Below are 12,031 nucleotides of genomic sequence, written 5' to 3' on the forward strand. Positions count from 1 at the left end.
TACAAAATTTAACTTATATTTTAGTACACTCCGTTTTCTACAAAGCAACAGCTCTCTCAACTTATCTGAAATTTACAATTTATATCTTTTGGTCCAATTTTTGGCAGTACGAAGTTTGCCGGGTCTTCTAGTAGCTTTATAAAATATTTGTTATGACCTTAATAGCTTTTCTAACAGAAAAGTTTCATGATTGATGACTTTAGCAAAAGTGTTCGTCTGTTTAAGATAAACTTTGCTAAATTTTTGTCATGAAAACTGTAATTTCATGAAAAGTCAATATCGATAAAGTTGGATTGAAAAACCAATAAAGTAAGCAAGAAAGTAACGTTGAGTATACTAACCTGCATAACCACTGATTGCAATTGCACTTAAGAAGGGTCTTTTGCACTGTAAAATTTCTTTCTTAGACATTGACGACAGGTTATCTGATATAGTTTTACAGGAAAACCAAATTTCCACTTAATGTTTCATTCTGGACCATTGCAGTGGTACACTGTGCAGTGACACCATTGTCATTGTGCCACTGTTTTGTCAAATTTGAATAGTGACAGCTGGCTAAGTTGGTCCAGGAAAAGCAATCAACCTTATGGAAGCTGTTCAATTGCGCTCTCATTTTCTGGGCATGCGATACGGAACATTTTTTCATTTACTTATGTGTCTAAAGCAATTGTAGGACAAAGATCGGATAGCGTTGTGTAATAATGACGCGTACTCATAGAGCTATAACTAAAGACTAATTTATTTAGATTGCCATCTGGCTTATATAAGAAATGTTATAAAAGTATAACCTTTGCTTTGTCATATCAATACAATATTGTTATGGAAAAGAAATTGATCATTGTTCATTATGTGTCATCTCTGCTGTCCATATCGCATTGCTGGCGGCAGAAGCTGCGATGATGATGAACGAAAGATGATCGTCGATAGATGATGCTACATGTGCAATCAGAGATCTCCACTACTGACGGTTACCCGCCATGGCTTTTACCTGTCGTCAGGATAGCTTCTCGTCTACAACCCGGATGTTGTTGGCTAAGCTGCGTCGCCATGAGCCTCTGGGTCTGCCTCTTCTACGCTGTCCTTGTGGATTCCAGTCGAGTGCTTCTCTGCAGACCTCGTTCGTTCCTTTCCCTTGAGGTGTGTCCGACCCACTTCAACCTACGTTCACGAATTTCTGTGGATCGGCCGTTGATGATACCGACGATGGAGTTTCTCATTGGATATCCAGTTGTCAAGCCACCAGGCAAGAATGATATGATGCAGGCACCGCTTAATAAATACCTGCACTTTTTGCGTTGTCTCCGCTGACACGCACCACATTTCAGGCATAGCAGTATGGATTTAACATTTGAATGAAAGATTCGGGTTTTCGTACGTAGAGTGATCTGGTTTGAGCGCCAAATGTTTCGCAGACCTGCAAAGGCACCCCTGGCCTTCCTGATCCGTGTGGTTATGTCAGTCTGCCACCATCGGGCGTTGTCTGGCTAGCAAGATATTGAAAGGCGTCTACCTGCTCATCTTATTGTCCCGCTACTGTGAAGTTGGTGGAATTGTCAGTGTTCACTACCATTGACTTCCATTGACTTTTTTCCATGTGTGGACTCATTACTGTGACCAGTATAGTTGATCTTTTGTAATATCGCCCGGGTGTTTGCTGTATGACCTGCAGTGCATTTCTTTTTGCTATAATCGCTATTGAGTGAGCGATATGCTTATTTTAAATGGTATGCGTGCTTGCGTGTATTGGGGTTTACCCTTCCTTCAAAGCTTGATCTACTTTACCCACTTATTCCTCGCTGCCAGCACTATCCCATAGGCGAGGACTCATTCGTACCTCTGACCAGTACACTTAACTATAGGAGGGACATTTCCACTGTCAAGAGGCTTCAGAGGGTAAATATAGACTTCAGGACGAAGGAAGGGTAAATGGAGGGGCCTGAGAATAAACCCATGCTAAAGTCACTTGACATCGAATGGCTTGATTCTACTAAGATTCGAACCCACGACCACTCGCTTGTCAAAGCAGACTCGGTAACCTTGCGGCTACGGAGCCCCCCTCCATTGACCATTGACCATTGACTTAGTTTTCACTACATTGACTGTGAGACCTGCTACCTGGGAGCTCTCGGAGAGGTCATCTAACTTGCTCTGCATATCGTTTCGGCGTTGTGCGAGCAAGACAATGTCGTCGGCTAGGTCGAGGTCATTTAGCTGCTCCATCGTTAGAGGATTACAAGGCAATCCTCGATTTGGTCTACTGGCAGTTGCTCCAACTAATATCTCATCCATAACGATGAGAAACAGAAGCGGTGATAAAATGCAGCCCTGTCTCACGCCAGCAGTAACCCTTATGGGTTCGTCGGATAAGACGCCATCGTTCTCGTGCACGAAAACGCCTCGTACTGAAACTCGATGAGATGGACTAGCTTATCTGGAACTACTCTATGGCTAAGTGCGTCCCAGATGTTCTCGCGGTTGAGTCGGTCGAACGCCTTTTCGAAGTCAGCGAACACATCAGAAGAGAGTCCTGGAATTCGTTGATCTGCTCCAATATAATGCGGAGCGTTGTGCAATTGTCTACGCATGATCGGCCAGCACGGAATCCAGTTTGCTGGAGCCGGAGAGTAGAGTCAATCTTCTCCTTGATCCGGTTGAGGACTACCTTACAGTGTACTTTGAGAGTAATACAGAGCAACATGATGCCACACTAGTTACCGCATTCAGTTAGGTCTCCTTTCTTAGGGACTAGTTCAGTCCATTGCTTAAGCTGTTTAGCGGCATCGTTGTATTCATCCTGGCACCACTAACGCGGTGAGAAATATCGCACAACAAACGGATATCACCATTGGTGGCGGCGGTTTCTCTTTATTCGACTAGGGAGTTAATCCAGACTCTCTTGTCCCGCCTACAAGCACGTTTAACAGCCCTCTCTAGTTCGGCATATCGTTGACGGGCAGCTGTCTGGTTCGCACCCGCTTAATGCTGGCTTTCGCCTCTCTCCGCTCGTCGATTTTGCTCCAAGTTTCATCCAAGATCCACTCCCTCCACCTGCTCTGCGCTTTGCCGAGAGTTTCATCACTGGTCGTGATAAAGGCGTTCTTGTAGTCGGTTCACCAGGTGGCAACTCCGAGGCTCGAGATTCAAGTTGTTCGACAAAGGTCTTTTCACCTCAGGATTCTCCAACCGGCGGACATCGTAGTGGCACCCAACTTTCTCTTCCCGTCGTTGAACACGTGCGACGCGCAAACGTATTTTAGCGATAATATGGGTAAGGGTAGGATGCGATATTAGCGCTGCCGCAGCGCCGCTGCGTTTTTTGCGTACATCAAGAAGGCTCCTTCACCATTTTGGGCTGTTCGCGTTCGCGTTCGCGTTGTTTGAGCAAATTTTCGCGTTGAAGTTGCTCAAGTGGATTTGGAAGTCCCCCTTCGGGATTTTCACAACCATGCTGTTCAGCTGGCTGAAAAATTCTCTTTCTCCTGCAGGTCGGCAGCATCTGTTGGTGCATAACACTGGATTGCTGTAAGATTTCTAATCTGTGTTCTGAATCTGGCAACGATTATTCGCTCATTTATCGGTTCCCACTTCATCAAAGCCGCATGTGCTCCTGGGCTCGGTAGGAATCCAACTCCTCTTTCTTCAGTAGCATTTTCACCTCGTATGCCAGAGTAGAGCAAGACTTGCCCGGATGATCTCTTGTGTCCGGCCAGTGGACCTCGTTCAGCCTCAGGATTTCAAGCTTCTCGCGGGCAGCTTCCCTTGCAAGTTGAGCCAGCTTGCCCTGTTGGACAAGGCTAAGTATATTCCATGTTCCGATTCGTGTCCGTGTTTTCATGCTAAAGGTCGTTGCCAATAATAAAGATAGATTTCTTTTTTCATCTTCATTAACTTTTTGTGTTCCGGTACAGTAGGCTGTTAACCTAAGGTCCTTATCCCGCTGACTGGGGGTGCCATCTTAATGTGGGCGGGAGCCACTGTGCCCCCTTTCCGGTTAGTGTGCGACAACCGAGGTTGCGTACCCCAGCCGGCAACACGTGGAGGTAGGAATAGGAGTTAGTGTACAGAGGTTATGGAATGCACATGCTCACCTTTTGCCAGGCGGATCGGAACATTGACATGGTGAAACAGCGGTTCTCCATTTGCCATTTGAGGCGGTTTATGCTGGATTCTCATCTTTTCGTTCAGCGGCTCTCAACCTTTTTGGCTCGCGAACCCTTTTGCAGAACTCTGTTCTCGCATGTTCGCGAACTCTCATTTAGTTGATTCAAGTAATAAAATAATGTAATGATCGCTGTTGAACGATTAACATGTCTTAAAATATTGAGGCCAGAACCTGACTTGTTGACTATCTGGACATTTGATAGACCTTCTCATCTCACCTTTTTTCGATAGCATACCAAATCATCTCGTCATTGTTGGTTGTAGTTTATTATGAAAAATACCACCGCAATCACCTGGAAAAAGTCATTCCCAAATTTTTGGGCAAGATCTCGCTAGAAAAAGTATATGGGCATGTCACGCAGATATCAGCTAGTGGAAGAGATATTTGATTATGAGGAGAAAAAATTTAAAAATAAAAACCAGATCACTGCAAGCGCTGGGAGAATAAGATGTATGTATTGGAAATACAAATGTATATATAGGATGAGCAGTTTCTTCAATTGTGGATCAAATCTATGATAGTTGGTTGAAATTTTTTCTGCTTTTTTGACCACTTGAAATGGAATGACGATTCATGCATATTTTAATGACTTACTACTATACCTACTAGATACTACTAAAATAATTGTACATTAAACTCGTTGCTCAATCATTCTTATGTTTATAATTTCTGGATATTTCGTGGTAAAGTGCTTTGTGCACAAATTGAAACGTTTGTGTTGATAATTCAAATAAGTAGCGAAGTGATTTGTGTAATTAAATGTAATCGAGTGAATTGAGTGTAATTAAATTATTTCAAATAAAGTCCTTAAAAAGTAATGTTATTAGGTTAACTTCCGCAGAGCATAATAATTGAATTTAAAGTACAGCGAGAACTTTTCGCATATTTGTAAATGAGATGTAATGTCAATCAAATTGATCCTAATTGAGTTGTTGCAATGCTTGGAGAATATCTGATAAAAAAAATTCGGAAGCAAGTTTAGTTTCCTGCTCAGTTAAAGACTGCGGAAACTCTCACTTTCTGTGTACGCACTTTAATCTAAACATGGCAAAGAATTTAAATCGGTTTCAGTCCAATTTCTTGCGGTAACTATCCGTACGTGTACGCATTTCGGCCAGCACCGGCGGAGAAATTCATTTCCAATCGCAATCTGTCATGCGCTTCACGTAGTTTCCGCCGACTGATTTCCCCGCTTATCAGCAGCGCCGAGCGGGAATCGAGTCGAGTCGGTTCGGAAGGTATGACAAAAGTTAGAGTGTCTTCAGCCATAAATGACGACTGGTAGTACTGGTAGCTTTTGGTATATGGCGCATAATTATTTGAGGGGGTTTAATCAAAGCATTCATGCATTGACACAGTCAAACCAGGAGGTATACTTCGGGGGAATATTCGTTCGCAACGAAATATTATCAACTAGTTGCCACAAAGAGGGTGTTGTAGTCGACGGCGTGGTCCATTCCACCCCCGTGCGATATAAAATCCATTGTAATGCATACAAAACAATTCATATCGATTTACCTATCCGGCTGGTGCAGATCTCAGCAGGTCAGGAGAAAGTAATTAGTGTTGTGTTCTAATTTAGCAGTTTGGTGCGATGCGCTCATTTACGGTGTTGATCCTGGTAGCGGCAGTTTCCGCAACTGTTGCTGCACAAAAATCACGATCGGCGGCCGATTTGGCCGCTGATATATATAATACATGCCTAAATGATGTGAATATAAAGTGCGTCAAATCGAAAGCACTATCGTGGTTAAGTAAAGTGTCTGATCAAGATGAAATTAAGATCACCGATACGCTAACCATTATACGTACTGGAACGGATGAAGAAGAAAATCCGGAAGTGAAAGATGAACAGCGCAACAATAAAGCTGCTTATCTCTTGAACAAAATAGATAGCTTTCTCTCGACGCATGCGCTGAAGATGGGAGTTCCGGAAGTCCTGCAATCCGAAGAAGCTCGTGCATACATTCCCGACTCCTTAACGAAAGGAGGGCTCGCCGAGGAACTAGTGGTTCCTTTGACCGAAGGAAATGTAGCTGAAGGTAATGAATATTTTACGATATTTTTCCTGCTTATAACGTTAGTCTTCTTGCCGTAGGTCGTGGCTTTGTAAAGAAAGTCATGATTCCTTTCCTGCTTGGAATCAAGTTTAAATCGACAGTACTGGTACCGCTGGCGCTCGCATTGATTGCCCTTAAGACCTGGAAAGCAATGACGCTCGGACTGCTCTCGATGGTATTGTCGGCAGCGATGGTCATATTCAAATTCGCCAAGCCAAAGATTGTTAATTACGAAGTGGTGCACTATCCGCCACCACATACCCACCATGTGGACCACCATATCGATCATCATCATTTGGCTGCCCACCCGCACGTGCATTGGGACGCTCCTGCCGGATGGAAGAAACGGTCGCTTGACGCTCAGGAACAAGCCTACGCCGGACAACTGTAAGCCGGCTCGTGCGCGATGACTACAGATGACTCCAAAGCTGTAATTTATTTATTTATAAGAGTACGTAAAAATGAGTGAATAAATTATTTTTATTATATATTGGTTTCAATACGATCTTGACTGGGGAAATGTTAATTCTCATAACAGATAGCTTTCCTCGCACATAACAAGATAAAATCGTATAAGGTCGCGATTAGACAGTTGCTTAACTTTTGAGTTTGAAAAGGATTTTTCGAGCTTTTTTGTAGAATTGAATTCACGAGACAAATGAAAAGTGGCTTGCCGTCCTAAGACAAAGCCTGTTGAACAAGGTTTCTCCATATATAGTAACTTGGTTGTGGGCTACCGCTCTCCAATTCCTCGTACACCGAATACTCTCCGCCAGCTCTCACTCCACCTGGTCTAACCATCTTGCTCACTGCGCTTCTGGTTCTTGTTCCTACCGGATTTGATGCGAACACCATCTTTGCAGGGTAGTTGTCCGGCATTTATGCAACATGCCCTGCCCATCATATCCGTCCATCTGGGCTTCAAATGGTGAGTTGATAACCTGGCAGGAGCGTCAAACACAGCTCTGGTCCTCACAAGCTCCCGCCTCACGCCTCCACGAGTCATATGACACCAAATGCGGCGTAGCCTGGGCAATGTTGTCAATCTGACAATAGCGAAGTGAGGAGGTGCGACGCGAATACTGGCGCTGTAACCACAGCATGGAGGTAGAGGAAATGCTTCGTCATACACGAGCGTCTGTTCAACAAGGGGGTGCGGCTCAAACAGCGTCTGTTTTCCATGTTAGGGGCGGCTGATTATTATTTTTTCTTGTTAGGGAGGACTTAGAGGGAGGCTGATTATTATACTCGTCCTCGTGCCAGCAGGGACTCTAAACAGTGCTGTGCACGATGGTCCTCCGGTGAGACAGGGGGTTAGGGGCAGACCCAACAAACCGCCCTGGAAAACAAAAAGTTACAACGAACGAACAACAACGAAGAAGAAAATAGGGATCGGAACAATCGGCGTCGATTTACGTGACGAAATAAGGACTACGATTGGAAACTCGGGACATGGAATTGCAAATCGCTCGGCTTCCCGGGTCTATCTATGATGAACAACATCCCTGAAACTTCGAAGTCGTAGCACTGCAGGAACTTTGCTGGACATGACAGAAGGTATGGAAAAGCAGGCATCGAGCGGCTACTTTCTACCAGAGCTGTGGCACCACCAACGAGCTGGGAACAAGTTTTATAGTACTGGGAGGGCCGTTTCTTCAATTACATGTTATGGGTAATAACGAAATTAAACACGGAATATCTATCGAAAGTAATTTTATTATGACCGCGTCACTCAAGTGCTCGTATAAGAATGAATATAAAAGGAAGAGTATAGTTGTATGTACGCATTCGATAAAAGCAGTGCTGCCAGAAGATTGAAGGAGGTGCCGATGTACGTTGCATATTTTAACACTCCTCCTCAACGTCATACGGCTGAACTAATTTGATGACAAACCTAAAGCGTCACTGTGCTGCATCAGTTTTGAAACACCGAGTGGTTTCGTAAATAAATCAGCTGTGTTTCGCTCCGATGGACAAAATTGCAGTTTCACTTCACCACGGTCACAAACGTCTTTCACGTAGAATTGGCGCGTCTCGATGTGTTTCGACCTCTTTGATGTTCGGCCAGCATTCACAAAAGCAATGCATCCCTGGTTATCTTCATTGATAATCGTAGCATCGACTTGTCGTTCGCCGAGATCTTGTAAAAGCATTCTAAGCCATATTGCTTCTTGACAAGCTTCACTAAGTGCAATATATTCCGCTTCCATCGATGACAGTGAAACGCACGTCTGCTTACGGCTACACCAAGAAACCGCTGTATCACCATAGATAAAAACATATCCGCTGGTCGACTTGCGTGTTGCTGAATCACCGGCCCAATCAGAATCAGCAAAACCCTGTAGACAAGGATTCTTTCCATTGAACATCAATTTCAAATCACAAGTTGTGTACAAATATTTGAGAACTCTCTTTGCTGCTGACCAGTCGGCTTGCGTCGGAGAACTCACCTTTTGTCCCAAAATTGACATACTTGCGGCTATGTCTGGACGACTGTTCACGGAAATGTAAAGGAGAGCACCCACAAGGCTTCTATAGTCGTTATCATTTTCGAGAGGTTGACTATCCCCTGCATCCTTTGCGTAACCTGGATCAATAGGCGTTTTTACCGGCTTCGAATCTATGAGATTATATTTTTCCGTGAGACGTTCGATATAACCCTTCAGACTTATCGAATATTTTCCATTTTTGGATTCAATGTCCATCCCTAGAAAACTTCGCAGATCACCAAGTTCTGTTATATCAAAACATTTCTTCAACTCGTTATTAACTTCAGCAAAGTGTTCACCATCCTCATAGGCGACAAGGATATCATCAACGTATATCAAGATATAAATCCGCTTCCCATCGATTATCTTACTATACAGACAGGGGTCTGCAGTTCCTCGTTGAAAACCTATTTGCTCCAAAACATTATCAATACACTTGTTCCAACAACGAGCAGACTGTTTTAAACCATACACGCTCTTCTGTAACCGACAAACCAATTTCTCCTTGCCTGCGAGAACAAAACCAGGAGGCTGACGCATATAGATTTCTTCCTCTAGGCTTCCATATAAGTATGCCGTCTTAACATCCAGATGTTTAAGTGACATGTCACGATAGCTGGCTACGGTAAGAAGCATACGAAGTGTCGATTGTTTGGCAACAGGTGCGAAAATCTCGTCATAATCGAGCCCGTAACGTTGACTAAAACCTTGGGCCACTAATCTAGCCTTGTATTTAACAACTTCGCCCGATGAATTCCGTTTAAGTTTAAAAACCCATCTGCAACCAATTAGCTTTTTATTCACTGGTGGCTCAACTAATTCCCAAGTTTTATTCAAATGATGCGACGTAATTTCACTTTCCATAGCTTCCATCCAGGACTTGCTGTCTGATCTGGACACAGCATCTTCGAAATTTATCGGTTCCACATCTGTAGATTTCGCGATCCTGGTTTCGTGACAAAATCTCTTCGGTGGTACGCCTATGTTGCTCCGTGAAGATCGCCGTGGAAATCCAATAAAAAGCTCCTCCTCGCTCAATGTACTATCCTGTGAAAAATTCTGATTCTCTGTTAGATTCATACCAGCAGTTGGAGTTTCCTGTTGAACTTCCTCCGGTTCCTGATTCGTGTGCACATCGCTCAAATCAACTTCCACTTGCAACGGATCCAATAGCCTCTCAGTAATATGGTTATTGACTACATCAGCATCACAAAACTTAGCATCACGACTGACAATAATTGTATCTTTACTTTTATCCAAAAAACGAAATCCTTTACGATTTTCATCGTAACCAACGAACGTCATACTCACGGCTTTGACGTCACACTTCTGTCGTTTTTCTTTGGGTACGTATACCAATGCTTCGCAGCCAAATACATGAAAATGTTTATAGTTAGGTAACTTACCCGTCCACAATTCGTGTGGTGTTCTAGAAACAGCTGCGGTTGGAAGACGGTTTTGCAAAAAATTTGCAGTCATAACGGCCTCGCCCCAGTATTTTTTATTCATTTTTGCTTCCGCTAGCAGACATCGCATCATTTCAGTCAAACTACGATTTTTCCTCTCTGCCACCCCGTTTTGCTGAGGACTATAAGGAACTGTCTGCTGAAGGATAATTCCTTTTTGCTTGAAAAAATTCTGTAGAGAATGACTCGAATATTCGCCACCGTTATCCGCTCGAATTATTTTTGGATGCTTTCCGAACTGGTTCTGTACCAGATGTACATATTCTTTAATTTTATCCTCTGCTTCACTTTTATGTTTTAGCAAATATACTATGGTATATCGAGAAAAATCATCAATCATTGTCATAATAAACCGATTTCCTCTTGGCGTCGGCGTCTCTAGCGGACCGCAGAGATCGGTATGCACCAAGTCCAGAACAGAATCCGTTTTTGTCTCAGATGCATGGAATGGTGCTCTGCTCATTTTTCCTTCGCAGCAGATTTTGCATACCGATCGAATTCCACAGTCAATCAGATTCAAATTTAATCCTAACTCGTTTCGTACAATCTGCTCGATGGCACCAGGTTCGCGATGACCTAATTTTCGATGCCACATATGTTGACAGTTTTCTTGATGTTGAACTGCAACCAGCAACGCCTTTGTGTACTCCTTCAGCTGGTACAAACTAGCTTTGCGTTCGCCTACCGCTATAACGACTTCATCCTTAATCACTTTACATCCATGTTTTTCGAAAATTACTATGCATCCTTCGTCAGTCATTTTACTAACCGAAAGTAAATTACCGCTTAGAGATGGTACGCGCAAAATTTCCTTCACCAAAACTTCCCGAGGGTTTCCCTCTCCATCAACAGCAGTCAATCGAACATTACCGGATCCACTCGACAAAACCTTGCTTCCATCAGCCAGTGTGATTGATATACCTGTATCCGCTTTGAAATCCGAAACGTCTTTTGCCATGTGTGACGTGGCTCCCGAATCCAAAAACCATTTCACACCGCCACTTCCAGATGCGTCTCCACTAGCAAAACAAAATTCTTCTTCTTGCTGTTTCGTTATCTTCGCATTTTGTTCATTACGCTCGTTTTTCTTTCGGTCCTCGACTAATTTGCGGCAATCTCGGCGAAAATGTCCCTCGATTTTGCAATAATGGCATGTTTTTTTCGAGTCTCGCCATCCAAACGGCTTTCCAACATCCGTTTTCAACGCTTTATTTTGATGAACCGAATTTTCATTCCTTCGTCTCCATTCATCCAGAAGTTTTCCTTTAACGTATTCTAAATCGAGTTCTTCATCTCTCCTGCTTTCTAAAGCGACGATCAAGACATCATAAGACTGTGGTAAACTAGAAAGTAAGATGGCTACCATCCAAAAACCACTTAACGTATCACCCATCGCCTCCAAGCGCTGCGACAATTCCATAACGCTGGCGATATGGTCCGCCATATTTCCATCTTCTTCAAGTTGTAAGCGGAGCAGCTGCTTTAACACGTGAATTTTATTTATTAGCGAGGACCGATGGTGAAATCTTTTTAAAGCCTCCCACATATCTTTCGCACTTTCAGCCTTCATCACATGCGTTAGTTGATTATTTTCCAAAGCAAGTCCAATAACTGCACGTGCTTTTCCATCTTTCACCAACCAAGCAGGATCCGGCTTCTCCGGCTTATTACAAGAAACCATTTCAAATAGTTCCTCCTTGATGAGAAGCAGCTCCATACGAAAACGCCACGTAGCATAGTTTGTGTCACCTAACTTTTCCACTACGAATTTTGCGTCTGCCATGATTTTTACAGGCACTTAACACAGTTTTATTACTACAGTTCTATTATTCGCGCTGTGGATTTCGTTTCTGG

General features: G+C 43.4%; 1 protein-coding gene across 1 annotated transcript; it reads left to right on the top strand.

Moving 5' to 3' along the window:
- Positions 1 to 5,756: 5,756 nt before the first annotated feature.
- Positions 5,757 to 6,613, top strand: LOC128732547 (uncharacterized). Its single transcript, XM_053825820.1, has 2 exons — positions 5,757 to 6,204; positions 6,261 to 6,613. Exons 1-2 carry the CDS (start codon positions 5,757 to 5,759, stop codon positions 6,611 to 6,613), a joined length of 801 nt encoding a protein of 266 aa, XP_053681795.1.
- The last annotated feature ends 5,418 nt before the right edge of the window (positions 6,614 to 12,031 follow it).

The sequence above is a fragment of the Sabethes cyaneus genome, chromosome 1 (genome assembly GCF_943734655.1).
Source record: "Sabethes cyaneus chromosome 1, idSabCyanKW18_F2, whole genome shotgun sequence".
NCBI lineage: Eukaryota > Metazoa > Arthropoda > Insecta > Diptera > Culicidae > Sabethes > Sabethes cyaneus.